The sequence below is a fragment of the Schistocerca cancellata genome, chromosome 10, assembly GCF_023864275.1.
Source record: "Schistocerca cancellata isolate TAMUIC-IGC-003103 chromosome 10, iqSchCanc2.1, whole genome shotgun sequence".
NCBI classification, from domain to species: domain Eukaryota; kingdom Metazoa; phylum Arthropoda; class Insecta; order Orthoptera; family Acrididae; genus Schistocerca; species Schistocerca cancellata.
The window spans coordinates 25,435,146-25,463,007 of record NC_064635.1 but is presented as its reverse complement, the minus strand read 5'-3'; the positions used below and the strand labels follow the sequence as shown (position 1 = coordinate 25,463,007).

The window sequence follows — 27,862 nt, the reverse complement described above, 5'->3', positions numbered from 1 at the left end:
TAATTTCTATTTAGTGGATAATGTTTGGCATTTTCACCATTTGTTTCTCCAGAATGTTTGTTGATTTTGACACAGTAGAACATAGATACTGTCACCTTGCAAAAGTGATCAAAATAATTACTTTATGCTTTGCAACATATTACAGTGGAGAACAACACTTGTCATTTAGATTGATACTTTTATGGTGTGGTGCTCAAAACGAGATCTTTTTTAAACTGCTGTCTGTTTACTAACATAAACTGCCATGCCACCTCCTTCATTTCGCTACCTTCAGTAATAACTGTTTGCTAATAAACAGCTTTTTAATACATATTATTTCATTGGATTTTAGTTTATGTTCAATTATTACTAAAACATGTGTTGAGTGTTTCTCTATGAGTATTAGCAATAAGTAGAGTTTGTTTCTGAGATATTGTACATTTAAATGAAAAATATTATACAGTTATTATCCCTTCTTATCGATTTACAGCTTTGTGTGAGTCACATTTGTTCAAATTACATTTCTTACTTCAACATAATGCTTAAACTGGACCTTTACAACTGTGTTGCAATGGTTGATTTCTTATTTTGCAGCCAGGCTTTTCTCAAAGTGTACAGGACTCTGGTCCAACTGAATTATAATCTATTCATAAATCATCTAGAAGCTCTTTTGGATTATTTAACAGGAAGAAACAAAGAAATTTTGATTGCTGGTGACTTTAATACAGATTTTCTAATGCAATCTTCCAGTAAACATTTACTGCAGTTAGTAATGTTGTCTTTCAATTTAACTCACACTGTAAACTTTCCAACTAGGATCACTAAATCCTCAAGGACAGCCATTGATAACATTTTTATAGGCAAATCAAAGGAACAAAATCATATAATAAAACCTGTAATAAATGGACTATCAGATCATGACATGCAGCTCCTTGTTTTAGATGTAAATTCTGAGCAGATTATCAAGACTGCTAAGTCTGAGTACAGGAGAGTAGTCAGTCAACCAAAAATTGAGTGTTTTAGAAAACTGCTCAAAGATATGAACTGGAAAGATGTTTATAGTGCCCATGATGAGAATGAAACATATAATACATTCATGAACAATGTCAGTACCATGTTTGAAAACTGTTTTCCTCTAAAAGTTACTCAAATTAAACAGAAGTCTATAATAAAACCGTGGATTACACAAGGAATAAAGATTTCCTGTAAGACAAAAAGGAAAATGTATCTGTTGACCAAGAATAGCTCCAATACTGATGATTTAGCTAAATATAAGGAATACTGTAAAATATTAAAAAAAGTAATTCAGACATCTAAACAAATGCACTATGGGAAGAAGATAGCAATGTCAGGGACCAAATAAAAACAATATGGGATATAGTGAAAGAGGAGACTGGTAGAACCAGAAAGGAACAGGAGCAAATAGCATTAAGGGCAGATGACACATTAGTAACCGATGGGCATAGTGTGGCAAATCTATTTAACAAGTACTTTATATTCATTACTGATAGAATGGGATTGTCAGGATCAGTAAATAATTCCCTTGAATATCTGAAACTAGCCTTTACAAATAGCTTCAGCTACATGAATATGTCACTCATTTCACCAAAAGAAATAACTTCCATAATAAAATCTTTGAAAACAAAGCATTCTAGTGGTTACGATGAAATATCAACAGAGTTAATGAAGGCATGTTCTTGTGAGTTTAGTACAATTCTAAGTTACTTGTGTAACCAGTCAATTATAACTGGGACATTTCCTGACTGGCTAAAATATGCAGATGTTAAGCCTCTATTCAAGAAAGGGGATAAAGAGATACCATCAAACTACAGACCAATTTCACTTTTGCCAGCATTCTCAAAAATTTTAGAAAAAGTAATGTATAAGCAGCTTCTCAACCATCTGACCACAAATAACATATTATCAAGAACACAGTTTGAATTTCTGAAGGGCTCTGATATCAAGAAGGCTATTTACACCTACAGTGAAAATGTACTTAATTCATTAAATAACAAATTACAAGCAGCAGGTATTTTCTGCGATTTGCCAAAGGCATTTGATTGTGTGAACCACAACATCCTTTTAAATAAATTAGAATTCTATGGTGTCACGGGCAGTGCTGCAAAATGGTTCAAGTCATACCTAGCTAACAGGAAACAAAGGGTGTCAGTACAAGGGACTAGTGAATTAAATCATCAGTCATCATCAGAATGGGAAGAAATTACATGTTGTGTCCCACAAGGATCCATCTTAGGGCCATTGCTTTTTCTTGTGTACATTAATGGTCTCTCCTCAGTTACACTGCCAGAAGCAGAGTTCGTTTTGTTTGCAGATGACACAAGTATTGCAATAAATAGTATGTCGAGTGTAGTTCTAGAAAGATCTGTTAATGATATTTCCATGGATATTAATAAATGGTTTAAAGCCAACTCATTGACATTAAACTTTGAAATGACTCACTACATGCAATTCAGAACCTGTAAGAGGTTTCCACCCAGCATATACATAAAGTATGAAGAAGAGCAGATAGAAGAGGTTGACAGTCTTAAATTCCTGGGATTACAACTTGATAATAAATTCAGTTGGGAGAAGCACACCACAGAAGCTTGCATACTTTGCCTACTTTCATTCCATAATGTCATATGGTATAATATTTTGGGGTAACTCTTCAAGACAAACAAAAGTTTTCAGAGTCCAAAAGCATGTAATACGTATTATTTGTGGAGTAAATTTACGGACGTCATGTAGAAACCTCTTCAAAGAACTGGGTATACTAACCACTGCCTCTCAGTATATTTACTCCTTAATGAAATTTGTCCTAAATAATATATCTCTTTTTCCAACAAACTGCTCAATTCATACATACAATACCAGGAACAAAAATGATCTGCACAAAGACTTACTTTAGTTCAAAAAGGGGTCCACTACTCAGGAACACTCATCTTCAATAATTTGCCAGCAAACATAAAAAATTTAGTTACAAATAAAGATCAATTTAAAAGGAGCCTGAAAGACTTACTAGAGGCCAACTCCTTCTATTCCATTGACGATTTTTTTAATAGAAACAAATGATGTGTTGTATATATTCATACTATTAGTATTGTTATTTCAGCTAAAAAAAAATGTTGACATGTTCCACATCCACGAGGATCTCCTCAGCATGGATCTATGGAACGAAAAACTAATCTAATCTAAACTACATCCCTGAATGCTAGTATGATGAGTCTTTGTCCAAATGCATTGGTATAAATTTGCTATATGATGCTTAAACAGTACTGTGTTCATAGCTGTAATCATTCCCTTCGAAGGCTTTTGTTAGACAGATGGAAATAAACAGAAATGGGCTGATTGTTTCTCCATGATTTTGCTAGAAAGTTCTCTGTACCCACCTTACAAGACATTTTGTTTAAACTGTTTCACTGTTTCAGGAATACCCACCTTCGGCAAATTTTCCTGTGCCTATCACATTCAATACTTTGAAAATAGAGGTTGTCGAAGATGAAGAGAAGGCAGTCAGCGATGACTTTCAAGAGGTAAGTCATATTCCTTTGTAATACAACGACCCTGACTAGGCACTCCATGTGTCAGTATGTCAGTACATGTGCATGTGCATTCGCGCAAGGCCTCATTAAGAAAAAGGCCCAAGATAATTAAAATTTTGTACATATCAGAGGATCAAGTTGGTAAAAAGACAAGGCTTAATATAAATCCTTGGATAACACAGGAGATATTGGATTTAATTGATTAAAGGAGAAAATATAGAAGTGCAGCAAATGAAGTAGGCGAAAGGGAATACAAACGTCTAAAAAATGAGATTGACAGGAAATGCAACATGGCTAAGCAGGAATGGCTAGAGGACAAATTAGTATATTTGCTTAGTGTAAAGATAGATGCTGCCTACGGGAAAATTAAAGAAACCTTTGGGGAAAAGAGAAGCAGCTGTATGAATATCAAGAGCTCAGTGAAAAACTAGTTCTAAGGAAAGAAGGGAAAGGTGGAAGGAATATATAGATGGTCCGTACGAAGGAGATGAACTTGAAGGCAGTATTATAGAAATGGAAGAGGTCATACATGAAGACGAGATGGGACATATGGTATGTGAGAGTAATTTGACAGAGCACTGAAAGACCTAAGTTGAAACAAGGCCCCTGAGTTAGACAACATTCTGTCAGAACTACTGACAGGCTTGGGAGAGCAAGCCATGACAAAACTCTTCCATCTGGTATGCAAGATGCACGAAACAGGCAAAATACCATAATATTTCAAGAATTTCTTAAAAGACATCATAGTCGGCATTGACATTCATACAGTCAATGGCAACTACAATGTCTTTTAAGAAATATTATATGACTGTGAATCCCAACCATGAAAAATTAATCAAATATTTCAAGAAGATTGTAATAATTACAGTTCCAAAGAATGCAGATGATGACAGGTATGAATATTACTAAACAATCATTTTAATAAGTCATGGTTGCAAATTAGTAACACACAATCTATACAGAAGAATGGGAAAAGCAATACTGCTCCTATGACTTACCTTAGAAGAAAGTTAGCATTTGTAGACTTAGAGAAAGCTTTTGACAATTTCACTAGCTGCGACATTTGACAATGTTGACTGGAATATTTTCTTTGACCTACATCTACACTGATACTCCACAATCCACCTTACAGCATGTGACAGAGGGTACCCTGTACCATTACCAAACACTTCCTGTCCTGTTCCAGTAACAAATAGGACAAAGGAAAAACGACTGTCTGTCTGTCTCTGTATGAGCCATAATTTCTTGTAGCTTATCTTCATGGTCCTTATGCACGATTTATATTGGAGATAACAGAATCAGTTCTCTAAATTTTTACAGTAGTGTTTCTTGAAAAGATGTTGCCTTTCCTCCAGGGATTCTCATTTGAGTTAGAGCCTACAAGTAATGAATCTAGCAGCCTGCCTCTGAAATGCTTCAATGTCTTCCTTTAATCTGACTTAGTATGGATCACAAACACTTGAGCAGTACTCAAGAATAGGTTCACTAGTGTCCTATATGCAATCTCCTTTACAGATGAACCATACTTTCTGAGAATTCTCCCAACAAACTGAAGTCAACTATTTGCCTTCCCTACCACAATCCTCATATGCTCATTCCACTTCATGTCACTTTGCAATGCCGTGCCCAGATATTTAAATGACATGACTGTGTCAATCAGGACACTACTAATGCTGTATTCCAACATTATGGGTTTGTTTATCCTACTCATCCACATTAACTTACATTTTTCCACATTTAGGGTTAGCTGCTGTTCATCACACCAACTGCAAATTTTATCTAAGTCATCTTGTATCTTCCTACAGTCACTGAACTTTGACACCTTACTGTAAAACATGCCATCATCAGCAAACAACCACAGATTGCTGCTCAGCCTTTCTGCCAAATTCTTTATGTGTATAGAACAACAGTGGCCCTGTCACACTTTCCTGGGCCTCACTTGATGATACCCTTGTCTCTGACGAACACTTGCCATCGAAAACAACATACTTCTGTGAGCCACTCACATATCTGTGAACTTATTCTATATTCTTGTATCTTCATTAACAACTCGCAGTGGGGCACCATGTCAAATGCTTTCCAGAAATCTAGAAATATGGAATCTGCCTGTTGCCCTTCATCCATAGTTTGCAGTATATCACATGAGAAAAGGGCAAACTGAGTTTCACGTGAGTGATGCTTACTAAAACAATGCTGATTCATAGATATAAGCTTCTTGGTCTCAAGAAGATTAATTATATTTGAATTGAGAATATGTTCAGGAATTCTGCAGCACACTAATGTTAGGGTATTATTCTGTAATCTTGCAGGTCCATTCTTTTGCCCTTCTTATATGCAGGACATTCTTAAGGTAGTATGGGTAAAATACAGGGAACAAAGGGTTATTTACAACTTTTACAGACACCAGACAGCAGTTGCAAGAATCGAGGGGCATGAAAGGAAGGCAGTGGTTGAGAAGGGAGTGAGACAGGTGTGCAGCCTATTCCTGATATTATTCAATCTGTTCTTTGAGCAAGTAGTAAAGGAAACCAAACAAAAATTTGGAATAGGAAGTAAAGTCCAGGGCGAAGAAATAAAAACTCTGAGATTTGTTGATGACATTGTAATTCTGTCAGACACAGCAAAGGACTTGGAAGAGCAGTTGAACAGAATGGACAGTGTTTCATAAGGATGGTATATGATGAACATCAACAAAAAGCAAAACCAAGATGATGGAAGGTAATTGCATTACATCAGATGATGCTAAGGGAATGAGATTAGGAAATGAGACAATTAAAGTAGTAGATGAGTTATGCTGTTTGAGCAGCAAAATTACTGGTTATGGCAGAACTGGAGAGGATATAAAATGTTGGCTGGCAATGGCAAGAAAAGTTTTTCTGAAGAAGAGAAATTTTGTTGACATCAAATATAGATTTAAGAGTCAAGCAGTCTTTTCTGAAAAAATTAGTATGGAATGTAACCATTTATGGAAGTAAAACGTGACCATTAAACAGTTTAGACAAGAAGAGAATATAAGAAGAATTCTGAAGATTGGATGGGTAGATCACATAACTAATGAGGAGGTTCTGAATAGAGTTGAGTAGAAAAGAAGTTTGTGGTGCAACCTGACCAGAAGAAGGGATTGGTTGATGGGAAATATTCTGAGAATTCAAGGTATTGTCAGTTCATTAAAGGGAAGTGTGGGCAACAAAAATTGTAGAGGGAAACTATGAGATGTATACAGTAAGCAGATGCAGAAGGATGTAAGTTGTTGTTATTCGGAGTTGATGAGGCTTGCACAGGATAGAATGGCATGGAGAGCTGCAACAAACCAGTCTTCAGTCCAAAGACGACACCACATATCATTGCATATTCCAGACCTGTACTTAATGAATAATTGCTGGTCAATGTTGTGTCCCATTACCTATAAAAATGTAGGCAGAAAGGAGACCAAAATAGACAGATTCCTGTACAGTTCAGGAACAGTGTATCTGGAACCTTATTTCAGATGTAGTCATTTTGAAAGGATTTACTCACTTTATCAAGATAGTGGCAACCATTAAACTGAGATAAAAATTCAGATGGCTCCTTTCTTCTTCTTCTTTGAGGAGCTGAAGTGATACAAATACAACTGTTCTGGTGGTAGGAGCTGAGGCAGGATGTGAAATGCCTGTGGACGGAAAACATTGTTTGTTGTCTAAGTTGCAGCAGGTAGTTCATGAGCATTGCTCCTCTCAGCTGTTGGTACTGGGCTTATTTTCTGAGACCAGAGCTCATTATAGAGATGACACTCCTAGGTTATAAAACCCCAGAGCACAGTAGCACAGTCTCCCCAGTCTCACTTCTTATCAGCTTATCTTCAGTCCAGTGGTTGTAAACAGACAACTGCTACGCGAATGCACTGTGTTGTTCTCACTTGCCTTCTTGAGTCAGATTACAGTTTGCCTATTCATTATATTAAGCAGAAGATAGTAACATGCCTTATGCACAGACTTTACCACTTTCTATCACTGTGTGCTACTATGTGACACTGTGACATCTCCAGTCATGTAGTAAGAAGTCACAACCACCACCCCAGTTTGTCACCTCGATCATTATTTCATAACTGCAGTCGTCTCAGTAGCATGCTGGATTCCCACATACAGTCAACTCTTTCCAGGACTCTAGCAGTGCAGGCAGTGTTTAAGACATTTTGTAGTTTTGTATATTGACTCCTATATTCATTTGTTGACATCTCTATCAATGACTTCCTCGTATGCACGTACGAGGGTTGTTCAGTAAGTAATTCCCCATATATATATATATAGAGGGAAACATTCCACGTGGGAAAAATATATCTAAAAACAAAGATGATGTGACTTAACAAATGAAAGCGCTGGCAGGTTGATAGACACACAAACATACACACAAAATTCAAGCTTTCGCAACCAACGGTTGCTTCATCAGGAAAGAGGGAAGGAGAGGGAAAGACGAAAGGATGTGGGTTTTAAGGGAGAGGGTAAGGTGTCATTCCAATCCCGGGAGCGGAAAGACTTACCTTAGGGGGAAAAAGGGACAGGTATACACTCGCGCACACACACATACACACACATATCCATCCGCACATATACAGACACAAGCAGACATATGTGAGATGAATACCACTAATTACAACACTGTAGCTTTACAAACATGTTAATTAACATCGTGGCAGCTCCATTTGCTTCTATCAGCCAGTCACATCACAGGACATGTGACATGATACAAACATGTGTATGATGGTGCAATGGAACTCTGACAATGTTTATTCAGTATTAATTTTACTATTTTATGAAAGAGGTTCGTGGTGACATGATCTGTAGTGTTGTCCAAGGTCTAGGCTAGGTCGAAAGATGAGCTTGGCTGTGAATTGCTAAAGGAAAGGAATGTGATTCCATAAGAACATATTGTGTGCAATGACAATGGTGTTTGCATGATTTCGCATGTCTTGCGCTATGACTGCCTATTTTTGTTGTACCTTAATTCACAATGCGCACAATTTCAGACATTGCAATCCATACAGTTCACAGGCCTGCTTATAGAGGCCTCTTGGGTCAGCCGCCTGGCATGCTCTTGCGAGCCACCAAGAAAACAGTATTACTTATGCATTCACAAACGAGTGCTTAACCTATTCTGTAAGCTGTATTACTGGTGTCCTGTCAATGTGTTCAGTTCTATGCACAACCTGTACTCCATTGTATCTTACATGTTTCTCTATAAAGTACTATGTTCCATAAATCACATTTATTCTTGCTTTGGCAAACTTTGCGCATGTCACGAGTGAAGGTACATCAGTTTTTTCATCAGTCTTCTGACTGGTTTGATACAATCTACCACAAAATCCTATCTTACCAACTCTTCCCCTCAGAGTAGCACTTGCATTTGTCCTCAATCGTTTGTTGGATATTATTCAATCTCTGCCTTCTCTTACAGCTTAAAACCTTTACACCTCACTGCAGTAGTATGAAAATTATTCCTTGATGTCACAACACATGTCTTATCATCCTGTCCCCTTTCCTTGCCAGCGTATCCTCCTTTCCTCACTGACTCAACAGAGAACCTCCTCATCGGTCCATCTAATTTTCAGCCAATATCCTCCTGTAGCACCACACCTCAGACACTTCAGTTCTCTTCTTTTCCAGTTTTCCCACGGTCCATGTTCAATTTCGATACAGTGCTGTGTTACAAACCTATATATTCAGAAATTTCTTCTCCAAATTGAGAGTGATGTTTGATGCTAGTAGGCTTCTTTTGACCGATAATGCCCACTTTGCCAATGCTAATCTGCTTTCTGTGTCCTCCTTGCATTGTCCGCCACGTGATATTTCGCTTGTAAGGTAGCAGAATTCCTTCACTTTATCTCCTTCACTGTCCCAAGTTTTAGTCTTAATTTTATGAGTAATTTCATTGCTGCTACTCATCAGACTTTCATCTACCTTTGGTTTATTCCCAATCCACTGTCCATTCCACTCAGCAAGTCCTGCAATTCTACCTCACTTTCAGTGAATCTTATGATTGATATCCTCTCACCATGAATTTTAATACCATTCCTGAACCTATCTTAAATATGAGTACAGGAGGGTAATAAGCAAGTAAAAAATTGAGAAATTCAGGAAATTGCTCAAAGACATGAAGTGGATAGATATTCACAATACTGCTGACTCAAATGTAAAAATACAAAGCATTCATTAATGAAGTCACCTACACTTTTGAAAATTGTTTTTCCCTAAAGGTAACTCAAATCACACAGAAGTCAAAAAATAAACTGTGGATTACACAAGGAATAAAGATACCATTGGAACAAAAAGGAAACTGTCTCTACTATCTAGGAACAGCTCTGATGTTAGAATTGTAATGCATGACAAGTAATACAGCTAAATATTGAAAAAAGTAATTACATCAGGCAACAAAAGAAAAATTGTATGGGATATGGGATATAGCAAAGACAGAGACAATTGGGACCAAAAAGTAAGAGGAACAGATAGCTCTAAAAATGAATGAGACTTTGGTAACAAGTACATGTAGTGTTGCAAACCTCTTAAACAAGTACTTCATTTCTATTACTGACAGCTTGGGGTTATCAGGTTCAGTGAACAGTGCAATGGAGTATCTGAGACCAGTCTTTAAAAATGACTTCAGTAAAATGGAAATGACACTCACATCTCCCAAAGAAGTAGCATTCATCATAAAATCCTTAAAATCTAAGTATTCCAGTATGATAACATATCAAGGAAATTAATCAAAGAGTGCTCACGTGAGTTGTGTTACATCTTAACGTACACTCCTGGAAATTGAAATAAGAACACCGTGAATTCATTGTCCCAAGAAGGGGAAACTTTATTGACACATTCCTGGGGTCAGATACATCGCATGATCACACTGACAGAACCACAGGCACATAGACACAGGCAACAGAGCATGCACAATGTCGGCACTAGTACAGTGTATATCCACCTTTCGCAGCAATGCAGGCTGCTATTCTCCCATGGAGACGATCGTAGAGATGCTGAATGTAGTCCTGTGGAACGGCTTGCCATGCCATTTCCACCTGGCGCCTCAGTTGGACCAGCGTTCGTGCTGGACGTGCAGACCGCGTGAGACGACGCTTCATCCACTCCCAAACATGCTCAATGGGGGACAGATCCGGAGATCTTGCTGGCCAGGGTAGTTGACTTACACCTTCTAGAGCACGTTGGGTGGCACGGGATACATGCGGACGTGCATTGTCCTGTTGGAACAGCAAGTTCCCTTGCCGGTCTAGGAATGGTAGAACGATGGGTTCGATGACGGTTTGGATGTACCGTGCACTATTCAGTGTCCCCTCGACGATCACCAGTGGTGTACGGCCAGTGTAGGAGATCGCTCCCCACACCATGATGCCGGGTGTTGGCCCTGTGTGCCTCGGTCGTATGCAGTCCTGATTGTGGTGCTCACCTGCACGGCACCAAACACGCATACGACCATCATTGGCACCAAGGCAGAAGCGACTCTCATCGCTGAAGACGACACGTCTCCATTCGTCCCTCCATTCACGCCTGTTGCGACACTACTGGAGGCGGGCTGCACGATGTTGGGGCGTGAGCGGAAGACGGCCTAACGGTGTGCGGGACTGTAGCCCAGCTTCATGGAGACGGTTGCGAATGGTCCTCGCCGATACCCCAGGAGCAACAGTGTCCCTAATTTGCTGGGAAGTGGCGGTGCGGTCCCCTACGGCACTGCGTAGGATCCTACGGTCTTGGCATGCGTCGCTGCGGTCCGATCCCAGGTCCGTATGCCACGGCAAACTGGCTGACACTGACGGCGGCGGTGCACAAATGCTGCGCAGCTAGCGCCATTCGACGGCAAACACCGTGGTTCCTGGTGTGTCCGCTGTGCCATGCGTGTGATCATTGCTTGTACAGCCCTCTCGCAGTGTCCGGAGCAAGTATGGTGGGTCTGACACACCGGTGTCAATGTGTTCTTTTTTCCATTTCCAGGAGTGTATTTGTGTAATAAAACTCTCATCAACAGAACAATTCCAGATTGGCTAAAATATGCTGACGTTAGGCCTGTTTACAAGAAGGGGGATAAAGAGATACCATCAAACTATTGATCAATTTGACTTTTGCCAGCTTTCTCAAAAATATTTGAAAAGGTTGTGTTTAAGTGTCTCCTTAAGCATCTGACTGCAAATAATATATTGTCCAAGTCACAGTTTGGATTTCTTAAGGTTTCTGATATAGAGGAAGCTATTTACACTTACAGTGAGACTGTACTTAATTCATTAGATAATAAATTAGAGGCTACTGGCATTTTCTGTGACCTGTCAGAAGCCTTTGACTGTGTGAACTACAGCATTCTCTTAAGTAAATTAGAATATTGTGGTGTCACCAGCAATGCTGCAAAATGGTTTGAGTCATTTATCTAACAGGAAACAAAGGATATCATTGCGAAATTTCTGTGCAGTAAGCGGTCTGTCTTCATCTGGCTGGGAATTAATTACATGTGGTGTTCCTCAAGCTTCCACCTTTGGTCCATTGCTTTTTCTTGTGCACATTAATGACCTCTCATCTGTTACATCCCAGATGCTAAGTTTGTTTTGTTTTCAGATGATACAAACTGCAATAAGTAGTATGTCAATTACAAATTTATAAATAACTGCTAATCAAATTTTCATTGATATTAATAAGTGGTTTAAAGCTGATTCACTGTCATTAAACTTTGAGAAGTCCCACTATATGTAGTCCAGAACCTGTAAGAAATTTCACCCGAGCATATGTGTAACATATGAAGAGATGCAGGTCAAAGAGGTTGACAGTGTTAAATTTCTGGGATTAGAACTTGATAATAAATTCTGTTGGGAAGGGCATACCACAGAATTGCTTAAGCACCTAAACAAGTTTGCTCCCTGCCGCCGTTGGATAAGCAGCTGCAGCAGCAAGTCATATACTCCTAGCTCATTCATTTGTTACATAGTTTAATTCTTAATTTCTTTGCGTGTTTTTGATACTTGCATTGTTTAATTCATAAATTTCGGGCGTATTATAGTATTTTAGAGTTGTAGCATCGTGTTTTAGTACCTAAATAGTGTAAATTCGCGTAGTCGTCTGTCATCTGTTTTTGTTTTGAACGGCCAGTGTCGGTTGGTCACAGTCAGTGTGCTCCCTGCCGCCGTTGGATAAGCAGCTGCAGCAGCAAGTCGTATACTCCTAGCTCATTCATTTGTTACATAGTTTAATTCTTAATTTCTTTGCGTGTTTTTGATACTTGCATTGTTTAATTCATAAATTTTGGGCGTGTTATAGTATTTGAGAGTTGTAGCATCGCGTTTTAGTACTCGAATAGTGTTAAATCGCGTACTCTCCTTCCGCCGCCGAGCAGTGTGTCAGCAGTGCACAAGTGGCAGCATTACTGCATTTACTAGGCAATCTTGTATTTTAATAACCGTTTCAATTTTGTGTCGTTTTGTTTGCGCTCTCTGTAGATTAGTTCAGACGTTCTTTGCACAACAGTTTTTAGCATGGATAGGGACTGCAACTGCTGTGTTCGGATGCAGGCTGAGTTGGCATCCCTTCGCTCCCAGCTTCAGGCAGTGTTGGCTTCGGTCACACAGCTTGAGGCTGTTGCCAATGGGCATCACTGTGGGGGACCGGATGGGGGTTTCTCGGGGACGGCCAGCTCGTCCCACGCATCCCCCGATCGGACTACGACTGTGGTTGCTCGGGATACTGCCCGCATTGAGGCTGATCCCTCACCTGTGGTAGAGTGGGAGGTCGTCTCAAGGTGTGGCAGGGGGCGAAAGACATTCCGGAGGGCTGAACAGAAGGCCTCTCCAGTTTGTCTGACGAACCAGTTTCAGGCTCTGTCTCAGGCTGATACTGATCTTCGGCCTGACATGGCTGCTTGTCCTGTTCCAGAGGTTGCCCCTCAGTCTGCAAGATCCAGGCAGTCGCAGAGGGTGGGCTTACTGGTAGTTGGGAGCTCCAACGTCAGGCGCGTAATGGGGCCCCTTAGGGATATGGCAGCAAGGGCGGGGAAGAAAACCAAAGTGCACTCCGTGTGCATACCGGGGGGAGTCATTCCAGATGTGGAAAGGGTCCTTCCGGATGCCATGAAGGATACAGGGTGCACCCATCTGCAGGTGGTCACTCATGTCGGCAGCAATGATGTGTGTCGCTATGGATCGGAGGAAATCCTCTCTGGCTTCCGGCGGCTATCTGATTTGGTGAAGACTGCCAGTCTCGCTAGCGGGATGAAAGCAGAGCTCACCATCTGCAGCATCGTCGACAGGACTGACTGCGGACCTTTGGTACAGAGCCGAGTGGAGGGTCTGAATCAGAGGCTGAGACGGTTCTGCGACCGTGTGGGCTGCAGATTCCTCGACTTGCGCCATAGAGTGGTGGGGTTTCGGGTTCCGCTGGATAGGTTAGGAGTCCACTACACGCAACAAGCGGCTACACGGGTAGCAGGGGTTGTGTGGCGTGGGCTGGGCGGTTTTTTAGGTTAGATGGCCTCGGGCAAGTGCAGAAAGGGCAACAGCCTCAACGGGTGCGGGGCAAAGTCAGGACATGCGGGGACCAAGCAGCAATCGGTATTGTAATTGTAAACTGTCGAAGCTGCGTTGGTAACGTACCGGAACTTCAAGCGCTGATAGAAAGCACCGAAGCTGAAATCGTTATAGGTACAGAAAGCTGGCTGAAGCCAGAGATAAATTCTGCCGAAATTTTTACAAAGGCACAGACGGTGTTTAGAAAGGATAGATTGCATGCAACCGGTGGTGGAGTGTTCGTCGCTGTTAGTAGTAGTTTAGCCTGTAGTGAAGTAGAAGTGGATAGTTCCTGTGAATTATTATGGGTGGAGGTTACACTCAACAACTGAGCTAGGTTAATAATTGGCTCCTTTTACCGCCCCCCCGACTCAGCAGCATTAGTGGCAGAACAACTGAGAGAAAATTTGGAATACATTTCACATAAATTTTCTCAGCATGTTATGGTCTTAGGTGGAGATTTCAATTTACCAGATATAGACTGGGACACTCAGATGTTTAGGACGGGTGGTAGGGACAGAGCATCGAGTGACATTATACTGAGTGCACTATCCGAAAATTACCTCGAGCAATTAAACAGAGAACCGACTCGTGGAGATAACATCTTGGACCTACTGATAACAAACAGACCCGAACTTTTCTACTCTGTAAGTGCAGAACAGGGAATCAGTGATCATAAGGCCGTTGCAGCATCCCTGAATATGGAAGTTAATAGGAATATAAAAAAAGGGAGGAAGGTTTATCTGTTTAGCAAGAGTAATAGAAGGCAGATTTCAGACTACCTAACAGATCAAAACGAAAATTTCTGTTCTGACACTGACAATGTTGAGTGTTTATGGAAAAAGTTCAAGGCAATCGTAAAATGCCTTTTAGACAGGTACGTGCCGAGTAAAACTGTGAGGGACGGGAAAAACCCACCGTGGTACAACAACAAAGTTAGGAAACTACTGCGAAAGCAAAGAGAGCTTCACTCCAAGTTTAAACGCAGCCAAAACCTCTCAGACAAACAGAAGCTAAACGATGTCAAAGTTAGTGTAAGGAGGGCTATGCGTGAAGCGTTCAGTGAATTCGAAAGTAAAATTCTAGGTACAGACTTAACAGAAAATCCTAGGAAGTTCTGGTCTTACGTTAAATCAGTAAGTGGCTCGAAACATCATGTCCAGACACTCCGGGATGATGATGGCATTGAAACAGAGGATGACAAGCGTAAAGCTGAAATACTAAACACCTTTTTCCAAAGCTGTTTCACAGAGGAAGACCGCACTGCAGTTCCTTCTCTAAATCCTCGCACCAATGAAAAAATGGCTGACATCGAAATAAGTGTCCAAGGAATCACTCAACAGAGGAAAGTCCACTGGACCTGACGGGATACCAATTCGATTCTACACAGAGTACGCGAAAGAAGTTGCCCCCCTTCTAACAGCCATGTACCGCAAGTCTCTAGAGGAACAGAAGGTTCCAAATGATTGGAAAAGAGCACAGGTAGTCCCAGTCTTCAAGAAGGGTCGTCGAGCAGATGCGCAAAACTATAGACCTATATCTCTGACGTCAATCTGTTGTAGAATTTTAGAACATGTGTTTTGCTCGAGTATCATGTCGTTTTTGGAAACTCAGAATCTACTATGTAGGAATCAACATGGATTCCGGAAACAGCGATCGTGTGAAACCCAACTCGCTTTATTTGTTCATGAGACCCAGAAAATATTAGATACAGGCTCCCAGGTAGATGCTATTTTTCTTGACTTCCGGAAGGCGTTCGATACAGTTCCGCACTGTCGCCTGATAAACAAAGTAAGAGCCTACGGAATATCTGACCAGCTGTGTGGCTGGATTGAAGAGTTTTTAGCAAACAGAACACAGCATGTTGTTATCAACGGAGAGACGTCTACAGACATTAAAGTAACCTCTGGCGTGCCACAGGGGAGTGTTATGGGACCATTGCTTTTCACAATATATATGAATGACCTAGTAGATAGTGCCGGAAGTTCCATGCGGCTTTTCGCGGATGATGCTGTAGTATGCAGAGAAGTTGCAGCATTAGAAAATTGTAGCGAAATGCAGGAAGATCTGCAGCAGATAGGCACTTGGTGCAGGGAGTGGCAACTGACCCTTAACATAGACAAATGTAATGTATTGCGAATACATAGAAAGAAGGATCCTTTATTGTATGATTATATGATAGTGGAACAAACACTGGTAGCAGTTACTTCTGTAAAATATCTGGGAGTATGCGTGCGGAACGATTTGAAGTGGAATGATCATATAAAATTAATTGTTGGTAAGGCGGGTACCAGGTTGAGATTCATTGGGAGAGTCCTTAGAAAATGTAGTCCATCAACAAAGGAGGTGGCTTACAAAACACTCGTTCGACCTATACTTGAGTATTGCTCATCAGTGTGGGATCCGTACCAGATCGGGTTGACGGAGGAGATAGAGAAGATCCAAAGGAGAGCGGCACGTTTCGTCACAGGGTTATTTGGTAACCGTGATAGCGTTACGGAGATGTTTAACAAACTCAAGTCGCAGACTCTGCAAGAGAGGCGCTCTGCATCGCGGTGTAGCTTGCTCGCCAGGTTTCGAGAGGGTGCGTTTCTGAATGAGGTATCGAATATATTGCTTCCCCCTACTTATACCTCCCGAGGAGATCACGAATGTAAAATTAGAGAGATTAGAGCGCGCATAGAGGCTTTCAGACAGTCGTTCTTCCCGCGAACCATACGCGACTGGAACAGGAAAGGGAGATAATGACAGTGGCATGTAAAGTGCCCTCCGCCACACACCGTTGGGTGGCTTGCGGAGTATAAATGTAGATGTAGATGTAGATATATTTGCAGTGAGAATGATGTCAGATGTAGGAGATATAAATATAAAAAACTTGCATACTTTGCTTACTTTCATTCTATTATGTCATATGGGATCATATTCTGGGGCATCTCATCAAACCGAGCAAAAGTTTTTAGGGCACAAAAGCATGTGATAATAATCATTTGTGGTGTAAATTCAAGAACACTTGTAGAAATCTGTTCAAGGAACTTTGTATTCTAACCATTGCTTCTCAGTATATTTATTATTTAGTGAAATTTGTTGCAAGTAATACATCTCTATTTCCATCCAATAGCTCAATACATAGTATCAACACTAGGAATAAGAAAAATCTACATAAAGATCTAAAATCATTTACCTTGGTCCAAAAAGGGGTCCAATATTAAGGAACACACATTTTCAATAAATTGCCAGCAACCAGTAAAACCTTGGTTTCAGATAAAGCACAGTTTAAACAGAGTTTGAAAGACTTTTTGATAGGCAACTCCTTCTAGTCCATAGATGAATATCTTAACAGAGACTGTTAAGCCAGCTTAAATTTAAAAAAAATGGTAGATTTCAGTTTTGACAGCACTTGGTCACAACACCCAAGATTAGGTATTTTGTGTTGATAGATTTATCAATAGTGTATAACAATGTTCCATTCTGTAAATATTAGCTGTTCCAGTTTACAGCATCATATTCACCTATTTCAACAATCTCCTGAAAAATGACCAGGGTAGTAAATATTATATTGAAATGGAAATGGTTTATGTTATACTTTCTGGCATGTTCCCCACCCACAAGAATCATATCATTTTTTGGGTCTATGGAACAAAAACTGAATTTAATCTAACCTAATCTCATCGTTTCTTCAGTGTACAGATTAAAAAGTAGGTTCAAAAGACTTCATCCTTGTCTCACATCCTTCTTATTCCGAGCACTTCATTCTTGGTCACTCATTCTTATAACTGCCTCTCAATTCGTCTCTGTATTGGGTATTGCCCATCTTTCCATGGAGCTTGCTCCCGTTTTTCTGAGAATTTTGAATATATTGCACCATTTTACTTTGCTGAACACATTTTCTGGGTTTTTCCCAGTCTTGCTTCCACTGTCAAGCACAACATCGGAATTGCCTCTCTGATGTCTTTAACTTTGCTGAAGTGCGACTGGTCCTCACACATCCACAATTTTCTTTTCCAATCTTCTGTGTATTATTGTTATGATTGGCTGATAGAAGAAGCAAACCAAAAAGGTGCCAAGTTGCTTTATACATTTGTGAACCTTATCTGTCATATTTGGTAACTTTGCTTTGTACTCGTGTACTACAAAAATGTAGTGTAGTTGATGCACCACATTAAAGATGTCTCCATGGTATGATTTGTTGTAGCAAGTTGTCAGGACATCATTGAAGAAAACTATTTATGGTATGTTGAAAGTAGGATATTTACATGTGATGGTTGCCTGTAGCACCACTTTTCAAAAGCTTCTATTCATCTCTTATCTGAACTCTTGATCATCTGTCTTTCATTTCTGTACAATGCAAAAACTCCAGACAAATATCTTTAGTGCCCCATCATTAGTTATTCGATCTATCCAGCTAATCTGTAGCATTCTTCTGTAGCACCACATTCCAAAAGCTTCTATTCATCTCTTATCTGAAGTCTGGATCATCTGTCTTTCATTTCTGTACAATGTGAAAACTCCAGACAAATACCTTCAGAAAAGACTTACTAACACACAAATTTATATTCAGTGTCAACAAATTCCTCTTGGTCAGAATTGTTTTTCTTGCTATAGCCAATCGTAATTTTTTATCCACCTTGCTTCAGCCATCATCAGTTATTTTGCTGCCCATATAGCAAAGCTCATGTATTGCTTTTGGTGTCTTACTTCCTGATCCAATTCGTGCAACATTACCTGATTTACATTACATTTGTTTTACTTCTCTTGTCTTTATGAAGCATTTTTTTTTTTTCAAACCATTCCAGGAATATTCACCTTCTGAAGATTTTCTTGGACCCAGCACATTCAGTATTGAGAAGATGCGGGATGATGAAGATGAGGGGGCAGCGAACGAGCACGCCTTTAAGGTGAGTTGTGTTTTTGGTAACATGACATCATGTCTCTGATTGGAGGAAGCCAGCTACAGTCTCTGATATGTCAACTATCAAGTAATTTTAGTAGGCCTATATGAGTAGTTATTAAATTAGCAGAAGCAATGGTTTCAGCTGAACAATAAAAGCTAGGGGTGATTATGTTAGACATAAATATTTATGGTTATGTTGGACGTAAATGCTCACAGATATGTGAGACGTAAATAGTCTGATGTTTACTGGGTAAAGCTGGATTATTAATTCTATTACAAAGGGAGTTCAAAACGTTTGTCACAGTCATCTCTTTTTTATTTTTTGCAGGAGGAGAATGAAATTTTTTGTGAACATACTTGGAACATTTAGCTATAAGTTGGTATAAAAGTATAATGGACCGTGAAGAAGATGGCATGTTGTGACAACGGTCGGTGATGGAGTTCCTCTTCAAGACCAGCGATGACTCTGCTACATTGATTCACAGGAAGTTGCTCTCTGTTTATGGGGAGGACACAGTGGATTGCAGCAGTGTCCAGCAGTGGTTGCAAAAGTTTAAAGAAGGTGATTTCTCTCTACTGGACAATCCACAATGCGGTACATCATCGACGGCAGTGAGTGATGTGAATAAGGGGACCATTGATCAAATCATCCAAAATGACAGATGTGTGACTACATGTCAGCTTGCTGAAATGAATCATTTGTCGTTGGGTAGTGTGGTATCACTGGTACAGTCACTAGGGTACAGAAAATCTGTGCATGTTGGGTGCCTAGATTATTGACAAGAGAAACAAAAATGATGAGGAAGAATGTGTGCGAGTTTCTCATGAAGGCCTTTACTGAAGAGTGGAAACAGTGGTTTGATGGCATCATTACCCAGGATGAAACGTGGTTGTTTTTGTCTGAACCTAAGAGCAGCCGGGACCATTACTGTTTGTCATTGGACAAGCTGCAATGTGCCATCATGACCCACAGACCACAGCTTCAGGGCCAGCTCATCAGACTACACCATGACAGTGGCAAACCCCATACCGCCCTTATGACGCAGTAGAAAATCAGGAAAATGGATTGGAAAATTGTTCCTCATCCTCCCTACGGTCTGGACTTGGCTCCATCTGACTTTTACATCTTTGATCATCTAAAGGCCCACCTGCACGGTAAAACATTTGATAGTGAGAAAGACCTTATTTCCTGTGTCAGGCCATGGTGTAAAAGTCAGTTCTCAGAAATATACCAAAGTACATTTACATCATGGAAAGAATGCTGGGCCAGATGCGTCCCAGCCGATGGAGGCTACATTCAGAAGGCTCAATGTATAGTTAAATGTTCCAAGTATGTCCACAAAAATATTTCATTCTCCTCCTGCAAATAATAAAAAAATTAGAGACAACTGTGCAGAACTTTTTGAACATCCTTTGTATGTTTAGAAGTACCATAATGCCATTTATTTGTTAATGTTGAATCCTGCATAGTTGTCGAATATGGGGCATCCAGGAAACCTGCTTTCTCAGACCACTAGACAGTTCAAGCAAATCATAATAATGAGTTTTTTTATGAAAAGTAAATGACAATACTTAACTTTGAGAATTACGTAGACTTGTCCCAAGCAAAGTGCGGCCTCCAAAATAAACAAGCTTCTTCAATATAACAATTCTAATACAAGCAAAGTAATGAGAATTGGCGCTTCTATTCAGGTTGGTAGTCTTGATGCTTCTCTTCGCCTGGGCAGCGATCAGTCGGGCGTGGCACTTGTCCTCTTCACGTATAGGCTGCTGCTGTCGTGTTGTCGTCCTGGAGACGGGTTGGTCAGCGTACAATTGGCTGATGTCTTCTTCATAGCCCTCTCTGCTCTCTCATTCCCGACTGGCTTGCCAGCGCTTGACTTTATGCCGTAACAGTTAAGATAACAGGTTTTATTCAACATACGATACTGTAAGATACAAATTTGTTAGAATGAAAGTAAAAGGCATACATTTTAATTTTTACTAATGTACAAAACAACTTTTAGTCTAACAGATGCAGTAGATTAGTGAGTGTAAAATAAGACAGTGGTGAAAAAGAGAACAGAAATTAAATTTTAAACACTTATTTTTCAAAAATTAACGAATCTAGCAAATGTTTGAAATTCCTGCCTCCAACTTCACTACAAAATTCGCATTGTTGAAGAACTGTTTGGCTTACTCTCCTGAAAAACTGCAGTACTACACACACCCAAACACATTCACTTAGTGGGCTAATTTCCATGCAGTTGTAGCTCCTTAATGGTGCCTTTCTGACTTATGGTTATCTGGAAAATTTTGCTCAGTTCAGTGTTCCTTACTCTGTTATGACTGTATTGTCAGGTATTATGTACATTACTCAATGAAGTCCATATTGACAAAGGTGAACCACAACAGAAGTCTCATGCAGCAATGGATACTTTTCATATACATTACCCTCCATAAGTTTGGAAACACCAGTTCATTATGGACAATGGAAAGGAAATACTTTATAAATTTTCATTGTTCTCTAAATGTTTGTTAAGCTCAAACAATACATAGATAAATGTAACTATTAAATTTTTGAGTCCTCAAAATAGCCACCATTTTATTTAATCACTGCTTTCCATACTCTTGGCATATGATAGGTCAATTTTGCCAGCACTTCAGTTGGAATTAGTCTCCATTCTTGCTGCATAATTTCCCATTCATGATTCCCTGTTTTCAGATCCTCTTATCCAACTCATCCCTTGGTAGCTCAATTGGAGTACTATTAGGAGGACTGGGGAGGCTGTTCCATGTTTTTCGAAATTTTATGAACCTACAGAGACCTCAACAGTTCTCACACAAGTGGGATACATGTTTCGGACTGCTGTCTTGTTGCAATACCTTTCCCCATCAGACAAAAACAAGATGTCTTGGCATGTCACTGGAAAGTGACATGATAATCATTTTCATTCATTTTTCCATCTACTTTCACCAAATCTCCAACTTCATTCCCTCCAAAAGATCCCCATGCCATCAAAGAATCCCTTCCATGCTTCACAGTTGGAATTACACATGGAGGATTCAAGCTTCACGGTGTAAATGGCATACAAATTGATGGCATTTACTTACAAATATTTTGAACTTGGATTCATTAGTGAATAAGACTTTCTCAATCCCCTGCTGTGCAGTGTTGGTGTGTCAGTCCTCGGAAGTCTTTTTCTTCTTGTTAACAGTGTGCAACAATGGTTTCCTTGCTGCTACATAACCCTGGAGGTTGTTTTCTGCCAGGCACCATCCCACTGTTGACTTACTCACTGGTGTATCCCTAAGTTGTGTTTGGTACAGCAGTCGGTTCTCAGACAGTTTTAAATCTATTAAGTTTTCTGGTCACAACCAAAAGTTTTCCTAGCATCTGATATTTTCATGGGTGCCCCTGAGCGAGGTTTATCACACATGGTATTCGTGCTCTCACTGATAGTAATCTGACTTTTATCAGATGCTATTGCCTTCTTGGTGCAAAGTGATTATTTTGTCCCATGAATCGCTAGGAATCTGGCACTTTGCGGCTGTTTTCAATTTCTTTTACTGTTTGTGCTACCTTTTTTTTGCGGTGTATCTCACCTTTATACAAACAGAACTGCAACTGAACAAAACTTTAAACAACGTATCTGTACACAGTTGCTCTTTCAGCTGGTGCCACCTGGCATGCTTAGTGGAACTGATTGGTCAGGTAAAGCCAGTTTATGTAAAACTGAGCAGTACCAGTATGTACCAATGTGTATGTGTATGTACACAAATTCTCTGTACAATACCATAAGTATCATTATTAACTGTTATTTGAGAATACTGTTGTGTATTCTAACCAATAACTCGCATAAATCATTTGCATCTTGCTCCATTTTGATATGCGGCATGGTGTTTCCAAACTTATGGAGGGTAGTGTAGACAGACTGAATTGCTTAACTTTGTACAATCAATTTCCAAAGGAATGTCATGAGCATTTGCAGCTGTCTGAACAATGACATATTACTTCATACAGACAAAATACAAATCTCTCCGTCAGCTTACATTTAACACTAACTAACGAGAAGATGTGGAAGCATAGCAAAATGTGTGTGAGTGTGGCTATGCTGGTGTTTGCTTATTCATCAGTGTGACTTGCAGCAGTTGTCATTTCTTGTGATTGCTCTGTGAGATAACAACCTCACTTTGGCTCCCCACTTTATGGTGGACAACACGACAGTAACAAAATTCCTCTGCAATTACAGGTACAGTAGAGTCTCCATTGTCCAAGGTGAACTAAACCAGGACTGCCTCCAAACATTCAAAACTCAGGACTTTCGAAATTTATGTAGGATAAAGAAATAAAACAATATTGAATAGAATGCAGTCACTCAATTATGAAGTTTATTAAAACAGTGTTTACATATGTAATTACACTGGCAGAATAAGGGATTTAACTCAAGTCTTGTAACAGTTAATTCATGAAATTATGGTGGAGCGTCATTTATTTGGTGAAGCTGCAATGTTACCACACAGCAATATCATGCCACTGTCTGAAGAGCAGGATGTCAGTTGATGGCACCTCAGGTTGTTGTTTCACATTGTGCTTGGTGGGCTCGAATACAGCGTAGCCATTTTGTGTCTCATCAATGGTACAGTCTCGGCATCGTCATCATCATCATCATCATCATCATCATCATCATCATCATTCGCAGATGTGTTGGGATGCTAACCATGTCAATCATAGAAGAGCCTGTAAATTCCAACTGTTCATCTGAATTAAACCACTCAATTATTTCCTTATTTTCTGCCTCATCACATCCAGACAACCTTCTGATTAAATTAAACAAAGGGTGATCATCCTCATCATCAAAATCTTCATCTTCTGTGCTCTGGCTACTTTCCTAGACAATTTTTTTTCCACAACAGAAACTGAATCTTGGAGTGAGAAAATCAGATACACTCTTTCATTAAAGCTCTTACAGTGCTTTCAATGTCTTTGGAATTCGAGATCGATTTTAGCAGTTGTTGACAATACTTTTTCTTCACGCATCCTGCTATGCCCCAATCCACTGGCTGAATTAAACTGGTAATGGTTGATGAGAGAAATAAGGTGCAGATCCCATCACACTGCAGTTCTTCCACACTTAGATGTGAGGATGCACTATCCATTGTCAAAATAGCTTTGCATTGCAATCCCTTTTCTTTCAAAAACTTTTTACTTGAATGTTCTTGTCTTGGCAGACTTCCAAATTACAATCAGTTTTAGTTTGTGGTTTCCAGTTCCATGTAAAACTGCCATAACTATAAGCCTCACTTTTTTGTGACGTGGAACACTTTTTTCTTCACGTGAAGAAAATGTTTTTCCTGACAACATTCTGAAATTTAAACCAGCTTCGTCACAGTTGTAAATTTGTTTATTATAGAAATTTTCTTCACTTGTGATTTTTTTTAAGTTTCCAATAAATTCCCAAATTGCCTCAGAATCGTCAGTGAATTTTTCTTCGCGTACATTGACTTAACAATCTCCATAATTCTTTTTTCCCCCTGTTGAGCCAGCCCACACTAATGGTGAATTTGTCATCTCCCTTCTACATTTGGTTTCTAAAAAACAAGGCTTTCTCCTGCAAGAGTGGGCCAGAAACTGGAGAAACCTTTTGTCTTTGTTGTGTACACTATGTGGATAATGCCACACTTCTCTTTATAGTTTTTGATTACAAGATTCTTCAGAGCATTTCTTTGAAGAAAGCTGCTCATATTTAAATCACTCACCAACAGTAATTTCGCCAACACCATATTTGCAAGCAAGTTCTTCTGTTGTTTCTCCTTTATCAAGTCATTTCACTCCTTCTAATTTAACATTCAAAGCCACAATTTCCTTTTCTTTGTTACAGAACTCATTTTCAGAAGGTGTACAAACAAAAGTCTACAAAGGAAACAAAATAAACACTGTACTGTACTGGCAATAATAAATCTAAAAGATCACTTTAAACTGGTAGTTTACTTATGTAAACAATTTAAAACCAGCAGAAGCATATGTGTCGGCTCATTGACATACACACATAACTAAGGGGAATGAGTGACTTGACAGGTGTTGAACAATGAGGTGGTGGGTGAAACAGATTAAGTATCAATACGTTGCACAGTAGTGTGGTGTTTCCATAAAGAGGCTCAGATTTCTAGGAAACTGTTATGCCCCTTTCTTATAAGTAAGTGAATTACTGCAACCTTCCAGTTTCCTGGAATTGTTTGAATGTCCCAGACCTTATCTGGTTTTTCTTTTATAATTGTGACACCCAGATCTCCATTAGCTCTTAGAATTTATGATGTGAGGCCATCTTCACCTGGGGCTTTATTGTGTTTTAATTATTTGATTCAGCTTTTAATCATATTGATGCTTGTGATTTTGAATTTTTGTTTGGAATATTATCATGGAATTTCAGTTTGGTAGGTGTTTCACAGTTCAACAGCTTTTTGAAATATGTTGCCTGTAATTTGGAGCTATTTTCATTGTTAAGTGTGAGTTTTCAATCTTCTTTCCAGAAGCATAATGTGGCTGCAAAATGTATGCAGGCTTGCTGTTTTTGAATGCTTTTTTAATACGGTACTGTCTCAATATTTCAAATTTCCGATGCTTCCGAGCCTCGTAAAAAAAATAAAAAGGTGAAACTATGTCCCCCACCAGCTCATAGCTCACCGCCTTTGAACCACTCACCTCCCTTGATTGTACACCTTCTGAAAATGAGTGCAGTAACCAAGAAAAGGAAATTTGTGCCCATGAATGTTAAGTTAGGTGAACTGAAGTGACTTGACAAAGCAGAAACTAAAAAAAAGCTTGCTCTCAGTTATAGTGTCCGCAAAGTTCCTGTTGGTGACTGGAAAAGAAACAGATGTAAATCGGAACAGTTCTCTTCAGAGAACTGCCCTGAAGAATTTCTTGCCCAAAAAACTATAAGGAAGTTGCAGTTTGAAAAAAGAAGTGAGCATTGCTCATATGGTTTATGGATCAAAGACAGAAGGGGGCTCCGATTTCTGGCCCAATCTTGCTGGAGAGAGTTGTTTTTTGGAAACAAACTGCAGGAGGTAAAGGCAAATTCGCCATTAATGTGCATTGCTTCAACAAGTGGAAGAAGAGGTATGGAATGCATCAGCTAGGTGTAGGCAATGAAAAACTCTGGTGACTCTGAGGCTGTTTGGAAATTTAATGTAATGTTTAAAGAAAACCATAACTGAAGAAAATTTAGCCAATGGCCAAATTTACAACTATTATGAAAATGGTTCAAATTTTAAAATGTTGCTGGAAAAAACATTTGCCATGTGTGAAGAAAAAAGTGCTCCAGGTCACAAAAAAAAGTGGAGAGAGGCTCATCATCGTGGCAGCTTTAGATGCAATGGAGATCACAAACTGAAACTGGTTGTGACTGAGAAAACTGCCAAGCCAAGAGCATTCAAGAACGTAACCATGTCAGCTCTTCTAGTTATCTACAGACATCAAAATAGTGCCTAATTGATTTTAAGATTTGGTTTTTGGACTCATTTGTACCAGAGTGCAAAGAGTTTTTAAAAGAAAAAAATTTCCATGCAAAACTATTTTGACAATGGATAATGCATTCTCACATCCAAGTGTAGAAGAACTGCAGCATGAAGGGATTCACACCTTGTTTCTTCCATCAAACATTACCAATTTGATTCAGCCAAAGGAGCAGAATGTTTTGGAATGCTGAAGAAGTAGTTTCATCTGTGACTCCTACAATCAGACTTGAATTCAGAAGATATTGAAAGCATTCACACCTTGTTTCTTCCATCAAACGTTACCAATTTGATTCAGCCAAAGGAGCAGAATGTTTTGGAATGCCTGAAGAAGTAGTTTCATCTGTGACTCCTACAATCAGACTTGAATTCAGAAGATATTGAAAGCATTGTGTTAGCTTTAAAGAAAGTGACTGTGAAGGACCTTGTGCACTATATTAGTGAGACTTTGAGCAAGGTAGTCAAATTCATTTTTCTAAGATGCGGAGAAAAATTGTGCAGGAAAGTAGGACTAAATCGGAAACACTAGATTTTGATGAAGCAGATTATTAGCCATTGTGTGATTTAATGAGAAGGTTGCCATGTTGTGAATAAGTAGATAATGTGGAATAACTGAATTGTTAAATTCAGACAAATAATTGGAAGTTAACATCCCAATGCACTGTGAGAGTGATGAGGGTGATGAGGCCAAGATTGTACTGATGTGTCTATGCTGCACTTTAGGCCACCATATGCTGCTTGGAGTAGCAGCCTGAGGTAAGCAACCAACAATGTGCTCTTTGTTGTGGATTGGCCAGAGCGCCAACTCACAATGAGAGGAAGCAGAAAGGCACGCGTTTAAGCTCACGCAGGCTGGCGTGAGGTCTGGAACACGACACGGAAATGAGACTAGTAAAAAAGGTACGTAGCTTCTGGAATACTTAACTTTAATCCATAATTGGTGAACATCGCTCTTGACGGTACATGCATCACAAGATAAATAGCAAATGATAATGGCGCCTTGCTAGGTTGTAGCAAATGACGTAGCTGAAGGCTATGCTAACTATCGTCTCGGCAATTGAGAGCGTAATTTGTCAGTGAACCATCGCTAGCAAAGTCAGCTGTACAACTGGGGCGAGTGCTAGGAAGTCTCTCTAGACCTGCCATGTGGCGGCGCTCGGTCTGCAATCACTGAAAATGGCAACACGCGGGTCCAACGTATACTAGCGGACCGCAGCCGATTTAAAGGCTACCACCTAGCAAGGGTGGTGTCTGGCGGTGACACCACACTCTTCACATAGTGGCATGATCCTGTTGTGCAGAAATGTTGCAGCTTCACCAAACAAAAGACACTGCACCATAATTCCATGAAGTAAATTCTTAAGAGACTTCAGTTAAAACCTTATTCTGCCTATGTAAATCCTTATGTAAACACTTCATTTTAATAAAGTT

General features: G+C 39.7%; 1 protein-coding gene across 4 annotated transcripts in view; it reads left to right on the top strand.

Moving 5' to 3' along the window:
* The window catches only part of LOC126106582 (zinc finger protein with KRAB and SCAN domains 8-like), a 117,137-nt gene that overhangs the window by 67,134 nt on the left and 22,141 nt on the right, over positions 1-27,862 (top strand). For all 4 annotated transcript variants that reach the window (XM_049912925.1, XM_049912928.1, XM_049912927.1 and 1 more), the window contains exons 4-5: positions 3,408-3,512; positions 18,837-18,938. In XM_049912925.1, coding sequence (XP_049768882.1) covers positions 3,408-3,512; positions 18,837-18,938 — 207 coding nt within the window. The remainder of the gene's footprint in view (positions 1-3,407; positions 3,513-18,836; positions 18,939-27,862) is intronic.